Source organism: Astyanax mexicanus, chromosome 11, assembly GCF_023375975.1.
Source record: "Astyanax mexicanus isolate ESR-SI-001 chromosome 11, AstMex3_surface, whole genome shotgun sequence".
In the NCBI taxonomy this organism is placed as follows: domain Eukaryota; kingdom Metazoa; phylum Chordata; class Actinopteri; order Characiformes; family Acestrorhamphidae; genus Astyanax; species Astyanax mexicanus.
In genome coordinates, this window is record NC_064418.1 from 14,086,888 (window position 1) to 14,114,217 (window position 27,330).

The 27,330-nt window shown below is 37.8% G+C and overlaps 1 protein-coding gene across 4 annotated transcripts in view; it reads left to right on the plus strand.

Annotated features, from left to right (window-relative positions):
• Positions 1 to 18,946, plus strand: part of arhgap15 (Rho GTPase activating protein 15) — an 87,858-nt gene extending 68,912 nt beyond the window's left edge. For all 4 annotated transcript variants that reach the window (XM_049485050.1, XM_049485052.1, XM_049485053.1 and 1 more), the window contains exons 13-14: positions 913 to 1,018; positions 17,429 to 18,946. In XM_049485050.1, the coding sequence (XP_049341007.1) occupies positions 913 to 1,018; positions 17,429 to 17,612 (290 nt within the window). In that variant the 3' untranslated portion in view covers positions 17,613 to 18,946. The remainder of the gene's footprint in view (positions 1 to 912; positions 1,019 to 17,428) is intronic.
• The last annotated feature ends 8,384 nt before the right edge of the window (positions 18,947 to 27,330 follow it).

Genomic DNA, 27,330 nt, shown 5'->3' on the forward strand with positions numbered 1-27,330 from the left:
TCATCATTTGTTTCAGACCAGAAAAAACAAGACTTGTCAGATAAAATTGGGACTGGTTGAAGGTCTTTGTTACAAATGGCAAGCATGGCAAACTAACAAAAAAAAAAACAATATTATTTAGTGCGATATGAGACATTTGAAACACTTTCTGAGCTGATTTCTTGACCTGAGCTGGGGGACGCCGACCTGTTTGTAAACGGCTATGGAAAGGCTGTTCCTTAACATCTGCTGAGGGATCACGTATCCCCTAATCGAAACGTACGTTGGCCTGATATTAGATATATTACACTGCACCTACAATTACAACTCCAAACACTATCTCCAGTGCAAGCCTCCTCTAACATGATTATAGTCAAACCAATCTTCCCAAGGTGCAACAGGAAATATAACCACATGACTGATTCAGAGAAGGTCAGAGGGCTGCCATTTGTTGAGGACCACGTGGATGCTGCACAGGTTGGCCTCTCTCTCAGGAGTTCTTTATGAGGTCACCGGCCATCTGACATGCCAGGAGTAGAAGGGTCAAAAGGTGAAAATTTAGAGCTAGTATTACAAGCGTAGCGGCTCCTAAGTGCCATTAACTATCCTCAGGGCTTCAGTGCAGAGATCTATAGCGTGTGCCCACTGAAGAAAAGGAAAAAAGACCCCTATGAATATCTGCAACAATGGCTACAGTAAGCTCTGCTATATAAATATATATTATTCCCCAAGACAGCTTGCTGAAATGTTAATACCCTCTATTTAAAATGTTGCAGAGAAGAAAGACGATCTGTTACTCCTAAATGAATTTTGGGAGTGCTGGAAACTTTTAAATGAAATTCTTAAATGAAAACTCTTAAATGGCCAGACAGAGGCTGAAACTGATTACTGAAAATTAGTCCTTCAAGTACTTATTTTTATTTCTTCCTGCAGAAACGAAGGAGCAGAAGCAGAAGATCCAGTCCCTGAAGAAGCTGGTTCATCAACTCCCAAAACCCAACCACAACACCATGAAACTGCTGTTCCACCATCTGCAGAGGTTTGTCCAAGCATCTCAACTTATTTTTGATTAAAAGTATGCTCAATTTTAAGTACTGTAGCACCACCAAGGTGCAAAATAATAAGGTAAAGCCATAGTCCTGTTCAGAATCATTATTTAAACCAGGAAAGAGACAGCAACAACTGCCTAACAAGAATGAATTATCTTCTGAAATGGTGACCCACTGGTGAAGACCCTTATTCACCCTTATTCATCCAACACCAAAAGGGTGAACACTTCACTAGTGAATCTGCAACAATAATGTCAAACATAAAACACATACAAACCCCTAAACAACATGATTTCCCCTAATTACCCCAACAAATAAGAAAGGAGGGTGGCTGCTAAGTGGCTGCTGGGAGTTATTTGTTCTCTGAAAGATATGGGATATGGATTATGAATAAGTCTTTATGGTCAGTAATATGACTGTCAACCAGATAATATGTCAGTGTGAGACCTGTATGGGTAGCCCAACTGGGAACCAGAATATGTTTTTTTATATGAGTCCAAATTGGCACCACATATGGACCCCTTTAGTGTCAGTGATGGAACAGAAGGAGTTAAACATGGGGCCCAAACAGGTTGTACACTGCATTTGGGCCTAGATTGGATGCATGTGAGACTGAGGTGGGCTGTAATAATGGAGCCCAGCCAGGTTAAGTTCCAAGACCAGAACATATACAAACCCATTAAGAGCCCATACTAACCATGTTTTAAGGCAAATATTACCTAAAGAAGAAGAAAGTTAAACTTAAATCTGTTCTTCATACAGAATATTAATCACCCCAGATTCCAGACCTCAACATCACTGAATGTATTTGGAATTGCTGGAATTGCTGCAGATGAGCAGAAATGCTACACATTTCCAAGACTGAACTTTGGAAGCATTCAAATAAACATACAAGAATATATAGTTTTACAATCTTTACTAAAACTAAAGATCGTGCACACTAAGTAGGTTAGGTTCTATGGGATTCTAGAGCTCTGGAAAAAAAATTAAGAGACCACTTCAGTTTCTGAATCAGTTTCTCTCATTTAGCTATTTATAGGTATATGCTTGAGTAAATTCAGCATTCTATAGTATTTATTCTATAAACTATAGACAATATTTCTCTCAAATTACAAAAATATATATATATATATTGTCATTTAGAGCATTTATTTGCAGAAAATGAAAAATGGCTGAAATAACAAAAAAGATGCAGAACTTTCAGACCTCAAATAATGCAAAGAAAACAAGTTCATATTCATAAAGTTTTAATTCATAAAGTTTCAAATATTTAATGGAAAAACACGTTTTTTAAACACAGTTTTCATGCATCTTGCCATGTTCTCCTCCACCAGTCTTACACACTGCTTTTAGATACATTTATGCTATTTCTGGCGCAAAAATACAAGCAGCTCAGCTTGGTTTGATGGCTTGTGATCATCCATCTTCCTCTTGATTATATTCCAGAGGTTTTCAATTTGGTAAAATCAAGGAAAAATATCATCATTAAGTGGTCTCTTATATTTTTCCAGAGTTTTCTATGTATGTTAGTGTGTAATACCTGCTTATGAAATGAATGACTCTGAAACAGATGAACTGACTTCTGACTTTGTTAGGAAAAAGGTAAAAAAAAAAAATGAAGGGATGTGTGCTAATGTGGCCAACAAGGCTAATGCTAGCTGTGAGCATGATTGGCTGATCAGTATAACTAGGTGTTCTTGATGACACAATTATATATTTCATATCACTGAAGACCTAAATTACAAGCAACATGCACAGACCAGCTCTGCACCGGGAGTGTGTAAGAGTGTGTGTGTGTGTGTGTGTGTGTTTTTTTTTAATGTGACAGTGCTCAAGTCCCTGTCCATGCTAACATAGCTGGCACAGCCAGTAGGCCATATGGCTAGTCTCCATCTCCCAGGAGGGGTGTTCCATCCCACTTTACCCTTCTGCACATTTACCACCCTGCACAGGAGGGCCAGAAGACTCATCTCAGATTGATGAGCACCCCCCCCATCCACATCCCCCAATGGAACATGCCCTTTGGCTCTAGTGCTAAAGTCTGTTTGGTGGCGTATGCCAGGTCTCCCCAATCAGACAGCTCGAATCAGACAGAGCGGCGGTCGCTGAGCGTTTACCTCACGTTGTATATGGTTAAATATACACAACACGTGCACTCACTGCACATTCCTTCATTAACGAGTAAAATCATCATCACCGTTGGGTAACTATTATAAATACGGAAGCATATGGTGCCTTTCGTTCAGATAGTGTGGGAGGATGGAGATGGGAAACAGTTAGATACTATTTTATTAAATGCAATGAAATGTCTTTTTTTGCAAGCTAGATAAGAAAATGTAATTGACATCTATCAGTCTGGAAAAGGATACAAAATCATTTCTAAGGCTTTGGGATTCCAGTAAATCAAAGTGAGAGCTATTTTACACAAATGGAGATGACATTGATAAACATTCCCAGCAGTGTCTGGCCTATCGAAATTACTCCAAAAGGGCATGGACAACTCATCTAAGAGGTCACAAAAGAACCCAGCATAGCATCTAAAAACCTGCAGGTCTCACATGCCTCAGTTAGGTTCTGTGTTAATGATTCAATAGTATGAAAAAGGGACTGGATGAAATTGGTATTTACTACAAAAAAAAAAAAAACAAAAAAAAAAAAACCAAAGCCCCATCTCACATTTTTCAAAGAAACATCTTGATGATCCCCAGCACTTTGGGCATCCCCATAAACCTTCCCAGCAGTGACCAGCTTACCATAATTACTCCAAGGACATATAAAAGAGCCGTCCAGTATATCCATATTCATTCCTGTCCATCAAAAACTAAATTTTGCGTTGATTTTTAGTTTACTAAATAATTTCAACAAACAGACTGTCGTTAAACTTACAAATTTCTTGATGAGATGATTAATATAAGTTATCTAAAACTAACTGAAATAAACTATTTTTATATTGATTTCCTTTAAGTTAAGAAGGTTTTATCTCTCTCCTGTAAAGTTGCTGTTTTGGAGATATACACTATATTGCCAAAAGTATTCACTCATCTGCCTTCACTCGCATATGAACTTGAGTGCATTCCATTTTTAATCCAAAGGGTTTAATACAATGCCAGCCCGAACTTTGCAGCTTCTTCTGGGTAGGGTTTACACAAGGTTTAGAAGTGTGTTTATGAGAACATATTTATCCTGACAGGCCTAACAAGCACTAGAATAACCTGCCCAAAAAATAGACAGCTGAATTTAACTAAGCCAATGATCTAGAGTTGCTGCAGTTGGTCTGCAGGTCTAGGTTCAGCAATAGTATGTGCTGAAAGAATGAGGTCAGCTGACTACCCGAATATACTGAATATAGACCAGGTTATTCCATCAATGGAATATTTTTTTTCTTCCCCGATGACCCGGCCATGTTCCAAAATGATAATATCAGGATTCATGAGGCTGGAATTGTGAAAGAGTGATTCAGGGAGCATGAGATCATCATTTTCATACCTTTCAGGCCTTAACCTCATTGAGAATCTTTAAGATGTGCTGGATGGAGAAGCTTTGTGCAGTGGTCAAACTCTACCATCGTCAATGCTCAAAGATCTTGAAAAATTAATGCAACACTGGATTGAAATAAATTTTATGATGTTGCAGAAGCTTATCAAAACCCTGCCTTTTTTTGGCCAGGCAGTGAATGTTGTAATTGAATCCTGTACATACAGCCATAACATTAAACTCTTGAAACATTAAACTTTAATTTTCAAATACAGAAACAGGCTTCTCCCGGGATCACACACAGGACGTATCCATCCAAGTACTGACCATTCACTCTCTATTTGTAGCCAAATGTTCCATGTACTAATAAGCCCATTAAGAATCAGCATTGCACAATTAGCGTTCCAAATATGTCCAGTCATACGGCAGCACCCGCAAAAAGCATTAGCATCAATTCTTTGAATGGCGACCTCAGATAATCCACTGAACTTTTATTTCGCTGACTGAGAGCCTGTTATAGTGGAACTTGCGGTGACACTGAAAATCCCTGCAGTGCCACCAAGTCTGTCCCATCTCTTTAGCTGCAGTCTACCAGCCCCTCTCCGCCACTGCTGGAGTAACTGGGGAACCCTCCTGCTTTATGGGGGCACACCCAGAGTGACTGATGTGGTCTAGTTTATGGATCACTCTCGCTTCTGGCATTTAGTTCTTCTCGCTGCTCGTTTTCCCCACAGTCGGCTTTACAGGATAGCTTTCAACTGAGTAAACATTAGGAATGTGTGGCTAATCGAGGACTGATCGCATTTCACCGTTACTTATGATGGACAGTCTGATGATACTTGATGATACTTGAAATTTTCAAGCTCATACTTTTATACCAGTACAAAAACCCAAGAAAAAACTCACATTTTACTCTGCAGGACTGTAGATAATGAGGACATAATTAGTGTCAAACAGACCAATAGACTTTATTTTTGCTCAGAAATTAATAAACTCTGTTGTTTTCATTAACTTTAAACTTATAGGCTTGGTGTGTCACCATTTCAAGCGTAATCGTCAACACAAATGTAAAATTTCCCTCGACTTGTAATCTCTTAAAGTCTAAATTGGTTTGGCCACAATTGCAAACATACACAAACAAAAACATCCCGCGAAAGTCTATAAAGTCTTAAAACTCTTCATTTAGTCTGCTGATTAGGACGTGTTTTAAACCAGATATCAAAACAAAAGAAAACAAAGAAAGAAAGTTAGTTAAAACTAAAATAAAATAGAAATAAAAACGACTGTCCTTTTGCTTTTCTTTCTTGTTAGCAAAGTTATTAATTTAAAAGTAGTATTACAACAGTAGTATATAGTACTTATTCTTATAATCCTATAATCCTATAAGTTTGGCGAATATGGGGGTAAAAAGCAGCATTCCTTACATTTATTTAGAATTTATTTTATTAGATTGTAAGCAGTATGAACCCAAATTATATTCCATGTTTTGTCTGCTCATCTTCTTTTTATGTATCAATATAACTTAGTTTAAGGTGCCAAGTGGTCCTGTGGTCTAAAGAGCTACCACTATGATCAGGAGAGTGCTTGTTCGAATCCAGGTTATGCAGCTTGCCATCAGCTGCCGGAGCCCCAAGAGAGCAAAATTTGCCCTGAAACGCATTTCAAAAAAAGTTGAGATGGGGCAAATTCCGAGTATTAGATTCGATAAGACAATGCTAAACCACATGCTTAACACATTAAAAAGGCATGGCTGTGGGTGTAGAGCACACAGTGCACTGGACTGGCCTATCTTCATTCCACTTATTTTCTACTGGCTTTTGGCACCTAATTGCCATTTTTGGCATCTATTTTCATTCTGTGTGTACCCCCAATTTCTGACACTCACCATAAATGTGTATTGATTTCCTGCAGGCTACCTTAAATTAAATTGTTGATCACATGTTAGTATTAACAGCCTAGCCTCTATTTTGTAGGCTGTAAGAGCAAGTTATCACTTTCTAAGCTGCTAACTCTGTGTTTAATGTATGCTATACTGTTCGCTTTATAGCATTTTCTTTTTTTTTATCTAATTTTCTATGAGTATTTTAAATCTATATTTGACAGTAAAACCCAATGTAGAATTTTTATTATGCAAAGCCACTGATATGACAAAAAATGTTAATTAAATTAACTTACAATTTATTCTTGATAACAAAATGTCTTATTAAATCAATTCAACTTATCCAGGCTTACAGTGTAGGATTTTGGACTCAACACAAATTAGAATGAAGATAAAGTTATTAGAATAAAATAAAGTTTTATTTGACTTAAATGCAAATTTTTTTTGGCAACAATTGAAATAATACACAAACAAAAACCTCACAAAGGTCTAAAAGTATAGAGTATTATTATAATAGCATACACCGATCAGACATAACATTAACACCACCACCATGTTTCTACACTCTGTGCAGTCCTATAATTACAATAAGCAATAACTTAGAGGTTTAAGGGCAAAAAAATAGCAAATCGAAGTTCAAAAGTTGGAATATTAACAGAAACGTTAATTAATTAAGGATCTGTTGCAATATTCAACATGTTGTGACTCATCTGCTATAAAAGGCTGGTCATTTTTGACTGGGAACACAACACTAGTCAACATGAAATGAACAAAACAGGAGGGATGAGGGCTAATTTGGTTTGGCCACAATTGCAAACATGCACAAACACAAACATTCCACAAAAGTCTATAAAAGTAAAATCTCAGAACTCTCAATTTAGTCTGCTGTTCAGGAACTGTTTTAACACAGAAAACACGATACTACATAAAAGCTAATTAGAACAAAAGTATGCCTGATTGTTTGCTTTTCTTCCTTTTTTTAACCATGTTTTTAGCAGTGCGACATGGTAGCATACACAAATGAGGTATACCATTATGACTTGTAGCTACACTCACTGTTCATCCTAGTAGCACCCTGTAGTTCTAATAGTTGTGTACTGGAACAAAAAAACCTTAATGATATGTATCACAATGCATGGGTTACAATACATTGCGATTAACAGTGATAATGTAAGGAACAACAATCTTATTTTATATTGTATTCTGTTAATTGTCAATGTATTGTTGGGTTTGTTTACTGCTGCATGTCAATGTGTGCATAACAAGTGGGGGTGTATGCACATTGCCAAGATAGCAATGAACACACAGTGAGCAATGAAGACACATTTCGATCATTGTCATTACATTCTGAGGTCATTAATAGGCGGACCGCGGTCCGGGTCCGGACCCAGGCGTTGTCCAATCCAGACCCAAACCTGTAAACTACTAAGAAAGATTTAATTCTGACCGTGTTCATTTAAAGCGACGGAACGTTTATTGTCTTTATGGTTATACATGCTTTGCAGTGCAGTAAACTTATAGACCAATCATGTGTGCTTTAAAATCACCAAACGCTCTCTTCCTGCCAATCAGATCTGTGCAGATGCGGGAGGGCGGAGCCACACAGGCGAAGCAGGCGGTGAGAAGTCGGAGAATGAAGCGAGAAAAGCTAATACAGATGGTGCGCACCAGAAAAAAATACTACCTTTATAAAACATACTAACAGTAATGTAACCAAGCGGTGTTACTTGTAGGAATTAAAGAGAAACAACCGAGACAAGAGTGCAAAATATTCCACATTACTGCACCTGATCAGAACTCCTCAGCAAGAAAAAGAAACCCTCGCTTGCAGGCGTGCTCTCTGTACTCCCAAAACAACCCTACCTCAAAACTACGGCATCCCCCAGGGGAAAAAAAGCATTGGCAACTTCCCCATCAGTTATCCACAATATAATTAAGTCTGATACAGTAATAATATTAAATAAAATAAAACTGCTGTTTTTAAACAAAGCTGATATTTTGGCCGAGTTTAGCAAACATTTCTCCATATATTGTACGATTTATCATTCATGTAATTATTATCATGACAGGCAGGCCTAAATTTAATATAAATAAAAATAAATAGAATAAATATAGCATTTTGAAACAAAGATAACATACAGACTTACATTAATAGACTCAATACGTTCAGGGTGTTTCCATATATTTTGTGATAGGTTGATAATGTAATTATTGTGACAGGCCTATTTAAAACAATACATATTGTTGAAATATACTAGTATATGTAATTTGTTTTGTCTTTCTGTTGTTGATAACATAAAACACTGATAGAACTACTAGGCTTCTTTAGTATACAGTATATAATACTGAATCATAACGCAAGTTAAAAATGGCAACGGTAAATATTTCTCTAACTGGACCGAACTGAATTCTAATTAAATACCCCTGGCCTATAGTATTCCTTATAAAAAAAAAAGTGACGGTAACACTGTCTATGAATGTCATCCCTATAAGGCTTGATGGGAACAGAAAACTAGTAAACCTGAAATGAACACAACAGGAGTGCTAAATTGGTCTGGCCTCAGCTGCAGACATGCACAAACAAAAACCAACGAAAGTCTATAAAGTCTCAAAACTCTTAATTTGTTTGGCAAAGAAAAGCTTAGTTAGAGCTAAAGTAAGATCAAAGTAAGAACTGCTGATTGATCGCTTGCTTTCCTTCGCTGTTAGCCCTGTTTTTTTTTTCTCTTTTTCCTTTTGAAGCAGTGTTCTTTAAACACAACAGGTACACTGAGGCTAACAAAAGAATCCGAGCAGACATGCTTCCCTCGCAGGCCACATTTTCGCCTTGGCTCGGGCAGCCGAGGAGTGGCGGAGAGGCTTGTGAAGTCGGAGGGCCTTTGTTGTGGGCACACGGTATGCCCGTGTGGAACCAATGTTCCCTTTCCCTCTGGCCCGTGGGGCCTGTATTCAATAAAGCAGTTGTGTACTTGCATTGTGATGATGTGGTCAAGGCAACCAGCTTTCTCAAGCCTACATTCGCTCAGCCATGCTATTTACGTCTCTTTTTGTGGGTGTTTTTGTCACCACCACTCATATTTCCCATTTGCCGCAAGTGATTTAAAAGACGGTAGGTTTTGGCTTTTTCGCCGGTAATTCAAGGTTCCCCTTGCTCTGGAGTGGAAAAGAAACCTGGAGCGACCTCTGCGGCGAGAGTTAGCTGATCAGGAAAGCCAAAATAAAACTTCTCTCCTCTCATCTGAGCCTGGTGTGTTTGGAAACGGGGAGAGAAAGAACGCCAGCAAACGAGCGAGCAGTCGGCGTGATCGCCACATTTGTAAGACGATGCACGTGATAATGGAGTTCTTGAACTGCGTTTCTGATTTAACTGAGTGGTGAAAATTATGAGTGGTTTTCATCAAGTTACTATGTCCTGAAACCGGACGCGACACATTTTAACATTGCAGAGTTCAGTTCAATCGTCAGTTCTCTTGAGTAATGATATGTACCGACTAGTTCTAAATGCTGAGCATCTAACCAAAAGTCATGATACAGCAGTGTGCACATCAATTATTAAGTGTTACCACAAGGGACGGCTTGGGAACACTCATACCTGTCACATGTGTACCATAGAAGACATTACCACCCACAGTGGACAGTGCAATAGGTGGTAATGATTGTAAATGGCTGATCGAGATCTGGCTAGAATAGTCCATGCAAACAGACAAGCTGAAATTACATTCCCATTTTGGCAATATGCCAGAAATGTACCTGAACGCACCTTATTTTGAGACCATCAATCAATCCCACCTGATCCATATACTGTGTTTACTGTGTACAGGAGAGCTTGAAAAGGTGAATGAGGACATGTAACCTGGGTAAGAAGGGAGGGTAATAATAAGAATGAAACTTTTATTTCTATGCAATTCTTGCCATTCCCTTTAAGAGCCAGGTGTGCTCTGACTTTGGCAGATTGTTATTGTAACAGTGCAGTGACCTGGACTTGTCCAACACTTTTCAGCAGAGGATTGTATGACAATAATCTATATTTTGTGTTGATGTAGAATAATGTTATTTTATTTTGTATTTTATTTATTGTTGGTGTAAAAGTTAGCATAGCTGCCAATTGGCACGTGCCATGGGTTTGCCTGTTGACATCTGCCTAGGGTTTTTTCAGTCAGTGGTGCAGCTGTGTTTTCCATTGCCAAGATAGCAATTAACTAGACAATTACCTGAACGCTTCTCATTTCAAGATCCTCATCGCCATTGGTGTAGAAACACAGGAAATTTGGCAGTGTTAAATCAACACTGTTAGTGTTAAATTAACACCGAGAGTGTAAAGTTTAACACCAATAAGTGTTGATTTAACACTGCCAAATTTCCTGTGTACTCCCAAGCACTGTTGCTGTTTAAATGATGTAGGCAGAAGGCATGAAAATAGACTATTTCCAGGGTGTAAGATAGCAATGAGCATAGCAAGAACCCTGTCAAAGAGCCAAAACAACTAAATCCCACCCAAATTTACTCTGAAATGCTAAGAACTGAGCGTAAACAAGTACTGAAAGCAGACGAGCAAGCACGGCACTCTCTGTGGTGACACTGGCTGGTCTTTTCTCAGTTGAGGCCATTTCCTAATAACATGATGAAAATGACACAGTTTAAACCTTGGAGCGATGCCTCCTCCCTGTGCCCCATCCCACCTCAATTTATTATTCGCCCCGTCCTCAAGGACCAATGAGCCTGACCCAATTAGCACCAGCCTCCTAGGCGCGGGAGGACAGGGCATTGTGCACCATTCCTCCATTCCACGTCGAGCCCCGCTCGCAGAACGAGATGCTAATTAATAACCATTGGCATCTTGAGCCGTGCACGTCGGCTTATGTACGAGCTATCAATGATTTGTGGGACTCGGCCGAGCGTAGCGCAGTCACCTCCGGTCAGGATAGCCGATGGCCAGGCCTAGCGCTGACTGCGGCACCAGAGTCAGATCTCTGAGCTCTCAGTCAGATGATATGGTCTAATGAGCGAGTTCTGCTATGAACAGACACATGCTTTTCAAACATCTACTTAAGCTTCAGACTAATGCTTCATGTTTACCAAGAAAATTAGGATAATATTGAATCCTGTATTCATAATAAATTATGAATGCATTAATAATGTATTATATGACGTATGTAAAAAGGAAAAAAAATATATAAGACCGCTTAAAATTTTACTATTTATAGGTATATGTTTGAGAAAAGGGAACATTGATGTTTTATAACTACTGACAACATTTCTCCCAAATTCTAAATAAAAGTATTGTAATTTAGAGCTTTTATTTGCAGAAAATGAGTATAATAAATAATAAATGCAAAGAAAACTAAAAAAGTTCATATTAATTTAAAAACAAAGCTACTAATGTTTTAATTCAGGAACAGTTAAGGAATCAATATTTGGTCGAATAACTCCGATTTGTGATCACAGCTTTCATGTGTCTCAGCGTGCTCTCCACCAGTCTTTCACACTGCTTTTGGGTGACGTTATCAAAAATTCAAGCAGTTCAAAATTGAAATGTTAGTGCTTGGCTAAAAACAGTAATAACTGTGTAATGCATCATTTATTTTTTTTATTTTATTCACCATAAATATCAATAAAAACCCATCAGGCTCTACTGTTGCTTCCCAAAAGCCCTACAAAACTCTAGCAGCTCTAAACTATTTACACACGTCCCTCTCTCTGACAGGTTTCTGACATGTCCATTGGTGTGTTTCACAAAAAGCATTGATTGAATACACCAATAATAGAGTATAATGCAAACAACAAACCAAAATACTCTCTTAAACATTAGCTGTCTCGTATCTGGGGATCAGTTAACTTGTGTTTTTTTAGGCTGCTAACTCTGGCTAACTTATCTCTTTGCAACACAAACAACTTTTTCTCTTCCTTTCCTGGGCAGTCCTGATGAGTGCCAGTTTCATCAGAATGTTTTTGAAAGTCTTTGTGACTGCAATTGAGGTTCTTGCAATTTTTCATACATTTCATATTGACTGATCTTTATTTCCTGAAGTAATTTTTGTCTTTATTTAGATAAATAGAAAATAAATTCTTGCCATAATATGGATTACAACATTACTCAAATAGAAAGTCATTCCAGCTGACTCTACCTCATAAAGCTGACTGCGAAAATGCCAAAATGTGCAAAGCAATCATCTAATCAAGAGGTGCTACTTTGAAGAAACAAAAATATGAAACATATTCTGGTTTAACACTTTTTTGTTTACTAAATAAATTTCATATGTTTCCATAGTTTAAATGATTTAGTATTAATCTACAATGATAAAGATTACAAAAATAACCATTTAAATATTAATAAATATTAAATAATCATTATAACACAAAGTATTACGTATGTCATACACTTATTCATAAATACCTTCAAAATGCATTATGAATACACAGTTGATAGAAGATGTTGTCGAAATGTGCATTATTCGTAATGTTAAAAAGCCTGCATTTCTACTAATATCTAATGAAATAAACGATACATGCAAGCATACACAGAATGTTGTATTCTATATAGGATTACTTCAATGGTCATTCAATAGTAATAAAGTAATTGAAGCTTTACAATCACCGTATGACTCTAAACAACCTATAAACAACCTAATCTCATTAGGAATCTGTGGTTAGGAGCATAATAACAATGGCGATACAGACCTCCAGTACCCCAATGAAATAATTACCAAGAATGAATATCACGGAATTAGCAAAGGGAAGGAAAAGCTTCATTTTTTAACGTTTTAAAATAAAAAATCGCTTCGGAAATGAAATCTCGCTCTCTTTAAGATCATTAGCGAACCATTAGCAATGGCAGCAGAGATCCTTACATCATGGCCTGCTAATTAGGTTAAAATGCTGGTGGCAGGACGAGTGTCTGGCTGTGATGTACAGGGGAAACCAAATGGCCGAGGTTAATTACACACATTAAGCGGGGAATTATTGGGAGTGCTGGGTTTGCCCTTTTAGGTTAGGTTGCTCCGATTAAATGGGTCTTCTGTGGAGCACAAACAAGCGTAGCAACATGTAGAATTATTATTCCTCCCTTTTGAGGTTCATGAAGAGCACGATTGACTGACTTGACTACAGATCACAAGGGGAATGTGTAGAGTGTGTGTGTGTGTGCGTGTGTCTGTTCAGAGAGACTACTGTAAAAAATGTGTATATACCATTGGAAAAAATGGGATGCTGTTGACAATGTCCATAGTACAAATGCAATGATTTGCAAAGACTCAAAATAAAAATTAGAACACATATTAGATGCTGAACGGGAAGCATTTTAACATTTCTTAGTGGTTTTAGAACAACATACGCTCCCATTCAGGCCTTGCATATTCCAGCAGGACAATGCTAAACCACATCCTGCTTACCTGACCACCCAAAAGCTTTACAGAAGAAGAAGAAGAGTCTGGGTGTTGAACTAGCATGCCTAGATCTTTCACCAAAATATAAAATGTTGAAAGTAAGGTGTTTTACGTATTGCAAAAATTCAAACATTTTTGTACATAGCTGATGGGATGCAGTGCGTTAATGCATTTGGGTGGGCAGCTGACACATCTACATTGGTACATTGACAGTAATCAATGCTGAAAATTATATAGAGTTTTTAGAACAACATACAGTGTGCTTCCAACTAGACAGCCTCTATTTTAATCAAGGCATTGCATATTCCGGCAGGACACTGCTAAATCACATACTGCATCCAACTGCACAACAGAATTTCAGAAAAAATGGGATGCTGTTTACAATGTAAATACAACTAATACAAATGCAACGATTTGCAAATCTCATAGACCCCTGTTGCATTCAGCATAAAACACAGAACACATACCAGATGCAGAACATGAGGTATTTTAACATTTATTTATGGTTTGAGTTTTTTAAAGGCTTTCCTACAATCTAGAAAGTGTGGTGTTTTACCATTTCATGAAACGCATCAACCACTTTAGATAATTTAAAATGGCCTAAGGCACACTGTCCTATAGTCTATCAATCAAATTTTAAATATTTTTGGACATCTGATGGAATACTGTTGGATTAGTGCATTTGCTGTGGGAACAACATATGCTTCCATCCAAACCATCTCTCTTTTAAGCAAGGCCCTGCAAATTTAAGCAGGATGATGCTAAACAACATTCAGCATCCAACTGCACAACTGCATTGCTTTGGGTTTTGAACTGACCTGTCTACCAATATATCAGATGTTGAAAGTGAGGGGTTTTACCATTCATTAAAAAATGGACTGAGGAAAAATGGAAAACTGTACAGTTCACTTCACTTTTTTCTAATGGTATAGATGTCCATTGCTTCAGGATACACTGAAAAAATTACAAGTAACATTTACTTTAAAAACGTTTCTGCATTAGCTTTTTTTTTTGTAAATTTAATTTTAGATAAATTTAAGTAACTTCAACTCAGTTTCAGGAGTTAAATGTTACATAGAGTAAATAAGTGAACTGAACTTCAGTCAATCCTTTCTTTTAGTAACATTTACTTAATTTCTGCATACAATATTACCTAATTACAATTACTTAATTTATACAATATTATTATAGATCATTTTAATTAAAATACACATTCAAATGTGTAATAATCTCAGATTTATTTTGTAAACAGATTTTTAGTATACTAAAAATATTTTATTACTTGCCATCCATGTGTTTTTCACTAAAAGATATTTAAATTTCAGGAATTATAATATATAATATAAATATATTTATTATTAATTATTTAAGTAATATTTAAGTAATTATTTATTTGTATGCAGAAATTAAGAACATTTTACTAAAAGAAGGGAAACTGACTGAAGTTCAGTTCACTTATGTACTCTATGTAACATTTAAGTCTTGAAACTGAGTTGAAGTTACTTAAATTTATCTAAAATTAAAAAAAAAGCAAATGCAGAAAGTAGCTAAACATTTTTTAAGTACATTTTACTCATCATTTTTTTCAGTGTAATGCTAAACCACATACTGCATCCATCACAACAGCATGGCTTTGCAGATGTATTGTCAAAGTGTTGTCTTGACATTCCCTCCCCAACAACAACAACAAAAAAAACATAGTGCATTATACTGTATAATGAAAAATGTTACAAAAAAAGCTACACAATGGTAGACACGGCACTGTACCAACTTTTTTTTTTAAATCCATTGAAGCCATGTACATTTGTTTACATTTTAATCATTTCTCCAACTGTTTTGGAACTAGTTTTGTAGTTATGAGAACCACAACATGAAATATCTCAATAACGTGAGAACAATAAAGCAGTAAAACGCTACACATGATCAACACACACATGCCAAACAGCCCCAGTTATGCTTTTAAATCAGTACCTTTCAGAACTTCACCACTGCAAAGAAACATGGTTCTGAATGTGAAAGCTCCATCCCACCTCAGAGCTCTTAGTCATGATCCCATTGACAACTTGGCCCACGGCCGTCCACCACAATCCCTCCCTCCCTTCCCAGGCCTCAACCCATAACACAGCCTGAGGGCTCCATCCTGGCTCCTCCGAAGAGTCCTCCAATACCCCAGTATTGATTGTCTCCCTGCCCTGGCCAAACCTCAACTTGCAGAGATCCCGCTAAAAGCCCGCTTAGATGCCTCCAAAAAAGGCCAAGCTAAAGTCCTCAAGTACACCACGTCCTCCGGTCATCCCCGACACCCCCGGGGCATCGTTTTATAGCAGGATGTACAGCACATTACCAAACGAGTGTAAAACCCAATTCCAGCTCCTACAATTCCAGCTCCTACCCAAGAGTAATTCTATTATTCTACTATTGTTGGAGCTGACCGATACTTAGGCCAGCTAAGTATTACTCTCGGGTCAATATCAAAATACTGTAACATCCCATTGGTGCCAAAAGCATAGTTTAAATAGGCTACATTTCATACAAAAATTGTGTAACCCTAAATTGTTTAAGATTTACTCTAAATAAACACATTATTGGGAGTTCAACTTCCAAACACTGGATATAGTTTTCTGCCCCAGATGTGAACCTCACTTGGGTTGCCAGATTGACACACAGTAGCAAGCGATGACTTACTGATGAGTCTTCCTCTGTAGCTGATCAGTGAATATATACAGCTCTGGGAGAAAAAAAAATAAGAGACCACTTAAAAATGATGAGTTTCTTTGATTTTACCAAATTGAAAACCTCTGCAATGTAATCACAAGCCATCAAACCCAAGCTGAACTGCTTTTTTTTTTTGCACCAGGAGTAAAGGCATAAAGGTATCCAAAAGCAGTGTGTAAGACTGGTGGAGGAGAACATACCAGGATGCATGAACACTGTGATTAAAAACCAGAGTTATTCCACCAAATATTGATTTCTGAACTCTTTTTTTTGTTATTTCAGCCATTTCTCATTTTCTGCAAATAAATGCTCAAAAGTTTATAGAATAAAACAACAATGTTCATTTTACTTCATCAAACATATTCCTATAAACCAGAGAAACTGATTCAGATACTGAAGTGGTCTCTTATTTTTTCTCCAGAGCTGTAATTATATATATATGTTTCAATGTCCAAATTGCCCCTCTCTACTATGGTGGTGGTAAATTATCCAGATATGGTTGGAACATGGAATCTTACTGAAACTCTGTGATTTTACCTGCTCGGCAGAAATTTTGCCAACTCCACTGTTTCCATGGCTGCAGCACACTGTTTGCATGCTGCTGTGTTCTATACCTGGCAAACATGGGTGTGGAAATGGGATTGGGGAATGATCAGCTGTGGGTAAATTCGGAGGCCACAACCCTACACAGATTCCTGTGACATACCACAAACTTCAAATAAGAAAATACTGGCTGAAGCTCTTCTGACAAGAGCTGCCAGTGATTAAACTCAACCTGTTCCTTAATTTCTGATGATACATCCTGATCATGTTATGAATTCCTAAAGAGAATACACAGTAATCCTTAAAATGCTCCTTTAAAGGATATGAGAAACCAAATGGTACACGATTCTGATAGTGACGCTCTTCTCTAACACGTCTTTTTCATCCCCTCCTCTTTCTCTTCACAGAGTCTTAACGAAGTCAAGGCAAAACCTCATGTCCAGCCAAGGCGTCAGCATCGTGTTCGGACCCACCCTCATGTGGCCGGAGCTGGACGCCGGGAACATGGCCGTCAACATGGTGTACCAGAACCAAATCGTAGAGTTCTTGCTGCTTGAATGCGTGGAGATCTTTGGGCCAGAGGACAAGTAACTTCGAGTGCTCTAAAATAACACGGGCACATACTGATGAGAGGACTGCACGAAGGTTTAAGTACGGAGGAGGACGAGACCAAAGATAGACGGAACTGGCAGGACCTTCTGTCCAGCTCCAAACAACTGCGAGTCTTGTTATTGAACACGATCTGTATAAATAAAAAAAGAGAAATATAAACTGTGAAGGCCAAACCTTGCAAGGCTTGCAAATGTCCAGTGCGCATAAGAATGGATAATATGGGGTTACATGCTTTAAAATAGTTGCCAGGTAAAGAAAGATATGTGAAGAAATGTGTTCATATTATAACATGTGAAGTTAAGTGTCAATAAAAAGAGAAAACTGAAATATTAAACAGAAAGCTGTGAATCATCACATATTTTATATACGTCATTTTCTATATACGCCAAGTTCAGCAGGCAAGAGCTTGAAGGTGTAGTTAGCAAACCTGTTATTAAATATCAAAAAAAGGTGTGCTAATCTGATACTCAGTATCAGTATGTGTAAAATACAGGTAATAGTCCGATTTGATGCTGGAGAAACTTGACTGAAAACTCAACCTTTACTGCTTCTTAATACGTTACGGGTAGAATTCATAGATAAGGTGCAAATTAAGGTGGGAGAGGATTTTAAGTTCGCCTTATAGTCCGAAACAATACGGTACATACAATTCTTTAAAATGTCAAAATGTAAACAGGAGAAGGAGAAACCTTCTCAACTTTCTATGTAGGCCAGTATTAAATAGTTGTTTTCTGAATCATTTTACAGCATTTGTGATGTTTCATTCATTAAGGCATTTTGACACAAACATTTTAATTACATTATCTCAAAAAGTGAAGAATGACAAAAACAGAGATTCAAAGGTTTTGGGTTTCGCTTTATTTCGATGGTCTATTATAGATGTTCACTTGTCATTCAACTATCATTTAACTAACCTGCACCTGAACTCTCAGCTGAATGTAAATGACTCTCAATAGAATCTAACCCTACACCTACCCCATAGTCTAGCAGTCTAGCCTTAACTTTAACCTTCAACCAACCCTAAAACCTATCCCTAAGTTTAGGCCTAGGTGTAAGGTTGCATTCAATAGAAAATAAAACCTGAAATATACATTTAGGATAAAGTTCAGTTGAATTTAATAGACATTTAACTGCATGTGAGTTGAGCATCTACAAGGCATCTACAATGAACCATCCATGTAAAGTGTTTACAGGTTTTGTGTTACTTTGACTATATATACAGTACAGCATTCATCTTTTCACCATTTTTCACTTTGTTTCAAATATACTTTTTTAAAGTACTTTTGTAAATAAAAAGTCTAATACCCTGGTTACACTCATCTCTTTATTTCTCTTTACACTTTTAGCTTCTTACACATACCTTGTTAGGAGCTGACAATGTTTTCAGACGTTCAGTTACATCAAAATGTTTTTTTTTTATATATACATTTTATAGGTTATATGTATATAAAGAAAAATTGGTCACACTCACTATGAATGACAGTCTATAAAACTCTCTAAATACACATAACATACACATAACTCATTATAATGCAGTCATAATGCATTATGAACATTGTATACAAATTCATAAGATTGTATAACACATTGTATAACCCTACAGGGTACTGTTATGTTTGGGTTAGGAGTAAGTGTAGGGTTACATTCAACAGAAAATAATTTACATTCTGGTCTAAAGGGCTGCCACTATGATCAGGAGATCGTTAGTCTGAATCCTAGTCATGCAGCTTGACATCTGCTGCTGGAGCCCTGAGAGAGCAAAATTGGCCTGGCTCTCTCTGGGTGGGTAGATGGCCAATCAGCACAGGGCGTCTGTGAGCTGATGTATCGGAACTGAGTCGCTGAGCTTTCCTCCGAGCGCGCTGAGATGCTACTCGGCAATGCTGCATCAGCAGCAGTTGGAAAAGAGGCGGTGGCTGACTTCACATGTATCAGAGAAGGCATGTGCTAGTCTTTACGCTCCTTGTGTTGTGGCATCCCTAGTGATGGGGGATGTACAGCTGACTAGCAGCTGAATGGGTGGGACAACATTCAAATTGGGGAGAACAAATTGTAGAAAATTTGAACCTATGAAAATAAAAGTTCAGAGGCATCTACAATGGACCATCCAAGAAAAGTGTTTTTGGTTACTTTGACAATACATCCCTGGAAAAAAATAAGAGACCATTTAAAAATGATTTTTGTGTTTCTTTGATTTCACCAAATGGAAAACCTCTGAAACATAATCAAGATAAAGCTGGATGATCACAAGCCTTCAAACCAAGCTGAACTGCTTGAATGTTTGCACCAGGAGTAAAGGCATAAAGTTATCCAAAAGCAGTGTGTAAGACTGGTGGAGGAGAACATGCCAAGATGCATGAAAACTGTGATTAAAAACAGGGTTATTCCACAAAATATTGATTTCTGAACTCTTAAAACTTTATGAATATGAACTTGTTTTCTTTGCATTATTTGAGGTCTGAAAGCTCTGCATCTTTTTTGTTATTTCAGCCATTTCTTAATTTCTGCAAATAAATGCTCTAAATGACAATATTTTAATTTGGAATTTGGGAGAAATGCTGTCTGTAGTTTATAGAATAAAACAACAATGTTCATTTAACTCAAACATAAACCTATAAATAACAAAATCAGACAAAATGATTCAGAAACTGAAGTGCTCTCTTATTTTTTTCTGGAGCTGTATATATAGTACAGCATTTATCTTTTAACCATTTTTGACTCTTTTTGAATAGACTATTTTCAAAAAGTACTTTTGTCAATAAAAAATAATAATAAAAAGCCTAATTCCCTTTTCTTTCTACACATCCTTTGTTAGGATCTCCTCTGTTAGGCATTCAGATCAATCGAAATCGATTGAGAACGATTCAGATCCAATTCAGATCCAATCCATGTTCCAAACTCAATGCTTTTTTAAATCCTGTTCCTAAAGCCTCAAGCCGAAAACCTAAAGACTGCCACGCCGATTGTCCGAGTGGAAAAACCGCACGGGTTCCTCATCTGGTTACACGCACTTCCTCGGTTGTCAGTGCCCTACATTGCCTGCGCGAGGGCCGCCGTCTCGAGCGCTGAGCTTCAGAGCTGCCACGGCGAGCTTTTCAGCGGCCGCCATCACATCGGTTTCTAATCAAACTACCAAAGTGCTCTCCAATTCCCTAACAGCAGTGTCTTTTTATTTGCTCTCCGCAGGCCAACGCTGAGACTGTCTGCGTGGAATGTGTTTTTTATTCCGTCCCAGAGATAAGAGAGAGTCTGTAATTACGCGGAGAGCCATCGCTTCTCGTTGCATTCGCTCTAAATCAGACGCCTCGTGTTTTGGCATGGCAACTAGCAGGGATGAAGGGGTACGGAGGGGTAGGGCTGGAGAGGAGAGGAGGGGGGCGAGAGAGTGACACAAACCAGATATGTGGGTTTGCGAGGTACAGAAGAATCCAGCATGGAAATAAAGGGGAGAAATGAGAGCTGTACAGTGTGTAGAGTGTGTAGTGACCTTCTTGGCATCGAGGAGCTTCTCTGTAAAGTGGGCTGCTACATTTCCCTCAACACTGAGCTTTATGTGTTATAAAGAGTTTAATAAGCTTTATAACAGGAAAAAAACAAAATATCTCTATCAGATTGATATCTATCGGTATTAACAGATATTTAAAGTAAAGGGTTAGGAGTTAGTTATAAGGAGATTTAAAGGAGAAATCTGGTGTGAAATGGACTTGGGTTGTAGTAAAACATGATAACGGGTATGAACCTTTGTCGAATAGTCCACCACCATTCTCCCCCACCATTCTCCCCCACCATTCTCCCTCACCATTCTCCCTCACCATTCCCCCAGAAATACAGCTGATGATTTAGCTGATGCTCCCAAAAGACTTACAACGCAAACTTGGTCACATGATTAATATGCATTAACAAATGTACGTGTATAAGTTTAGATTAATCTTGATTAGTCACACTTATTCTACCTAACACGTAAGTATTTAATTATGAATATTCAACTGTAAATTAATGAATAAACAAAGCATTAAAAAGCATTATATTTATATTAGTGGTGTCACTTAATTATTATTATTATTTTTTATAAATTTCACTAATTCCTCACCAGGCTCTCTAAAGTCCCTCACGTGATTGATTTGCCTAAAAATCAAAAAGTTAATGTGTACTAATGTATTAATTGTGACTAGTCGAACTTATTCTACTTTTGTCTTAAGTATTTTAAATATTCATATTTTCATTTACATGAATAAATGAATTGTATTTATATTAGTGGTGTCAATCATGTAACAAATAATTGTAATAATCTCAATCATATTCTGTGATGAATCATGACTAAAATAAAAGAGAGAGAGAGAGAGAGAGAGAGAGAGAGAGAGAGAGAGGGGCGTGAGTGGTGAGAGTTAGTTATGAGATTTAATCCATATTTCAGTATAAATAAAAGTAATATAGCTAACGTCTGAACAGGAGCAGCACTGTGTTTAAATTGCTAAATAAAACTGATAATACTTCACCAGTCTCTGTACTAACTAAATGTGTAAAATTGTAGATTAATTGTGACTAGTCATACATATTCTACTTAGGACTTAAGTATTTAATAATGCAGATTTACATGTACATAAAATAATTAATTGTATTTATATTAGTGGTCTCAATCATATTCTGTGATAAATCATATAAATCATGATTAAAATAAAAGAGAGAGAGAGAGAGAGAGAGAGAGAGAGAGAGGAGGGGGTCAGTGGTAAGTGTTAGTTATAAGATTTATTCCATATTTCAGCATAAATAATAGTAATATAGCTAAAGTCTGAACAGGATTAACACTGTTTAAATTGCAAAAAACAAAACATTAAAGTTTCCAGATTAAGCCTACAATTAGCATTGACAGCACTAGTTAACAGTAAAATTTTTTGTTGTCGCACAAACCCTCGCATCCCCAAAACATCCCAAATTGTACAATAAAAGGAAGAATCTTGGGTATCACTTTACTTGGATGGTCCATTTTATGACCTTGTTGATGCTCAACTGACACTCAGCTAACACTGAATTAATTAAATAAAATTTAACTTAACCCTAAAATCTAACCCTACACCTAACCCTTACCCTAACCTTAACCTAAGCTTAAAATCTAACTCTAAACCCAATCCTAAAATATTAAAGCTCACCTTCCGTCGTTTTTTCTTTCATTTTAAAATGTCTAGTTGTGGTCTCTAGTATGAATGAATGACATGTGAGCCGTTTTTGTAAAAAAAAAAAGTGCTCAGGTGTCTCTGTATAGCTCTTTTTTAATGGACTGTTTTAGGGGTGTGTCCAAAATGACCGGATTCCAGCTTTGCTCATGAATATTCATACATGCAAACAGCATGCAAATATCTCTCCTCTGATTGGCTAGGAGCACTGCGACGCCCCTCCACCGCTCTGCCGCTCACTGCCTCCCACCTCCTAACTGATGAGCGGTGATGTTGCGTCGCTTCAGCTCCGCCTCTGGGAGTTTCTCGAGCCAAGGTGGGCTGGTCTGTGAGTTTCTGCCTACGTAGGCAGAAAGATAATTCAAAATTCACCCGTTTTTCGGAGGGGGGGAGGGGGGATTTCTTTGCTTAGCTCCTGCAGACAATGGGGGCTGCAAAACAGTTCAATGTGCAGGTGTACACATTCAACTCGGAGAGACCTACTGTATTCCACAAAAAACAAGAAAAATCGGATTTTCGCGGAAGGTGAGCTTTAAGATAAGTGTTTGGGTTAGAGTTGAATGTAGGGTTATATTCAGTAGAGAATCATTTACTTTCACCTTTTAGTTCATTTGCATTTAATAGAGATGTAGTTGAATGTTAGTTAAATGTCAGTTGAGCATCAAAGAGGCCATCAAATGGACCATCCAAGTAAAGTGTTACCGAATCTTGTTTAGCTTTCAGTGGAAGTCAATGTAAAAAGACTCTATTCCAGTTTTTTTGCAGGAGGATGGAAATAAAGGGGAGAAATGAGCTGTACAGTGTGTAGTGAACTTCTTGGCACCACTAAGCTTCTCTCTAAAGTGACCTGCTGAAACCCGGACTGCTACATCTCCCTCAACACTCCTGAAGCTCCTGAAGGAAAACAAGGGGAAAAGTTGGGGCTCTACAGAATGCAGTGGGCTCATGTTGCTGTGAATTTACATTTACATTTTATCCAGAGAGACTTACAATTATGCATTCCTGTTACAGAAGTGGGACAATGTAGTGTTGGGAATCTTACCCAAGAACCAGTTTCCCACATGAAGTGGTACAGTAGCTCACTGGCAGGTAGTGGTGTTATCCACTATGCCACCAACCTATTCATTACATTACATTACATTTGGCAGACGCTTTTGTCCAAAGCGACTTACAATAGTGAAGTACAAGAGTAATAGAAGTTAAAGGTAAAACATTTTCAGATAGGGCTTAAAGGAGGTCGAAGGGAAATAATAGGATAGAGGACTAAAGCAGGGGAAGAAGGAAATGAGGTTAGAAGTAGTTAGTGTGTTAGAGGTGTTAGGAGAGTAAGTGCTCTTTGAAGAGCTCTGTCTTCAGGAGTTTATTAAAGATAGTGAGAGATTCTCCTGATCTGGTAGTAGAAGGTAGTTTGTTCCACCATTGGGGAACTCTGTATGAGAACAGTCTGGATTGCTTTGTGTAGATTGTGTTTGGTAAAGTGAGGCTCACTTCTAATAAATGCTGGCATTTACCTCATTGGAGTTGCACCCACTGCTGACACAGATGTGCAAATGCATACACTAAGCTTGCTCAGCTAATGAATGGGATGGGTGGGGTTTAAAGCCCCCAGCATTGAGCTGTGGAGCAGTGAAACTTTGTTCTCTGGAATGATGGAGCTCCATCCAGTACTTTTGGGATGGGTGGGGAAGTGACAATTAAACATCCTAACTGCTGCTAAATGCAATCAAATCCTCACAGCAATGCTTGTGGAAAATGTTGGTGACAGTAGACAGCAGAGAATCCAACAAAAGCATGGTAGGTATACACTGTATCTTTCAATCTTTCAAAAAAGGGTACCACTTTAAAATAAGACTAGCTTTATAAAGGGTTTATAAATGGTTTACAATTAGTTTATTAATGGTTACTAATTAGGTTGTAAATGCCTTAATCAGTTATAACACATACGTAGAAAGGGCAGCAATATAGATGGCTGTGGGTTCACTATTTGGAAAACAACAGGTCATTGTTGCCCTTTCTACGTATGACAGTGGATCATCTTCAGTGATGAGTCCCACATTTGTCTTGGTGAAGATGGCCAACGAATCTGGTCAGAGACAAGATTGGTGGTTTGTTGCCTCACATCACGCATCCAGAAGGTCTGATGTGAGGTTGTGGGTTGCCAGATCACCTTTACTCTTAATTACAGACACTTTGACAGCCCTAAGTTACTGTATGTTAATGAGGTCCTGCAACTAGTGGCCCTACCTTTTCTAAATGGACACTCTAGAATGCACTCTAGAATTTCAACAGGACAATGCTCGTCCACATATTGCTGCCATCTCAAGAGCTTGCCTTGAAGACACAGATACTATGCCATGGCCAACTGCAACACTAGACCCTATCCATGATTGAAAATGTGTGGGATGCTGTTGGACACCCTATCAACACTCTCAACAACCCATACTGCAAAATCTGCAGGAACTGCGTGAGAATATTTGAGCTGCATGGTTGTATTATAGCAGGACACCCTTAGGAACCTCTACAACTTCAACTACAATCGGTATATTGTGTAACACATGCGTTACTTACAACTTCTATACATGTAGCTCAATAAATATGACCACATTAGTCTAAATGTTTAATCACTTATTGTTCCTGGTTACTTTACTCTTCATTCTGAATAGCACTGCTTCACTAGTCACTTATTTCTGGCTGATGATAATATATAATAGCATACATCTTTTTATCATTTCTTTCTCCTTCTATAATGAGATACAGAGCCCCCGCTGTTCCCATATGTTCGTTCCAGGATATTCAGCGTTCTCGAGCACAGAGCTCTGAGAATATTAGTCTTCATATTCACTCATGTTATTCTGGCTTACACCCTGACCTTGGATATCATATTATCATTATTCTGCAACTGCTGACCAAAGAAGCTGTTCCCCTCCCTTTTCTGAAATGTTTTGAATAGATGAGGTACACTTAAATACGAGCTTTGGGGAGTAATTATCTTACCTAAAAAACACATAAATTACAAATAATGATACGCAATATCTTGTTTTTCCGTTGCTTGTGGCAGGGCTCGACTCTAGACAACACACACTACCTTGGGATAGTGGTGATACCTGACTGGTCCAAATATTTTCTATTCTTGTGAACAGTTGAGTAAGTAGAAGAATAACTATAACTATAAATGTCCAAAAGACACTGACTTTTGACTTTTGTTCATCATTACGATCATTACAACCCACCAAACTCCAATGTGTCCAATGTGGGTTCATGTTCTGAACAACAATGGTGTGCATAGTAGGGTTGTAATAAAAAAGCCACTGCTCTCCCAAAAAGAATATTGCTCATCTGCAGGTTGCTTAAGATCATGTGAATAAGCCAGTAGGCTATTGGAAGAATTGTTGAGGGTGGATCTGACCAAAATAAAACTTTTTGGTGTAAAACAAAATCGCTATATTTGGAGAAAGGGAAACACTGCATTCCAGCATACATACATACATACATACACAGCACTTCATCCCATCTGTAAAACATGGTGGTGGTAGCATTATGGTTTGAACCTCTTTTGCTAAATCTGGGCCAGTTTGGCTTGCTTTCATTGATGGAACAATGAATTGTGAATTATATCAGAAAATTCTAAAGGAAAATGTCAGGTCATCTGTCCATGAACCGAATCTCAATTTGAGGTGGGTCATGCAGCAGGACAATGACCCTAAGCATACGAGCTATTCTAACAAAAAATGGATAAAAATGATGAAGTTAATCTATTGGAATGGCCAAGTCAAAATGAATGACCTTAATCCAATGGAAATGAAATCCAATGGAAATGAAATCCAATGGAAAGGACATGAAGTGAACAGTTCATGTGAGGAAACTCACCGATTTCCCAGAGTTAAAGCTGTTCTGTACGGAGGAATGAGCTAATATTCAATAAATATATGATGAAGTATATATTTTTGTCCGATTTGTTTAACTGGGTTCTCTTTTTCTACTTTTAAGATTTCTGTGATAATTCGATTTTAGGTTTTATTATATATATATATATATATCATAACAACATAATATATATATAAAACATAGAAAACTCTACAGGGTCGCAAACTACCCAAGCCGTCCCCAAGCTGTCCTGTGATAAGTTTTTTTTTTTTTTTTTTTACATACTGCTGTCCTGAGACTTTTGGCATGCCATGGTATATTTCCACCAGGAACTACCCAACCTTTGCTTGCATACCACTGTAATGAGTAAACTGCATTTATCCTCTGGAATGTGGTATGGAAAGTAGTCTGTTCATATTTCAGTCACTCTTACATGTCTTCTTGGCTGGACAACACCTTTATTCGTGGCCAAAAGCAACACTCATCCCGAGAAAGCGTGAGCATCGCAGCGACGTCCTTTACCATGTGGCTCAAGAACACGGATACGTAATAAATTTTGTGCAGCAGAAAGCAGCATTAAGAGCGAGGCAGCTCTCGGTGTCTTCTAAAGCAGCAGGGCTGGTGCGAAAGGCTCCGTTGACGCCATGCAGTCGGTGGGCTGG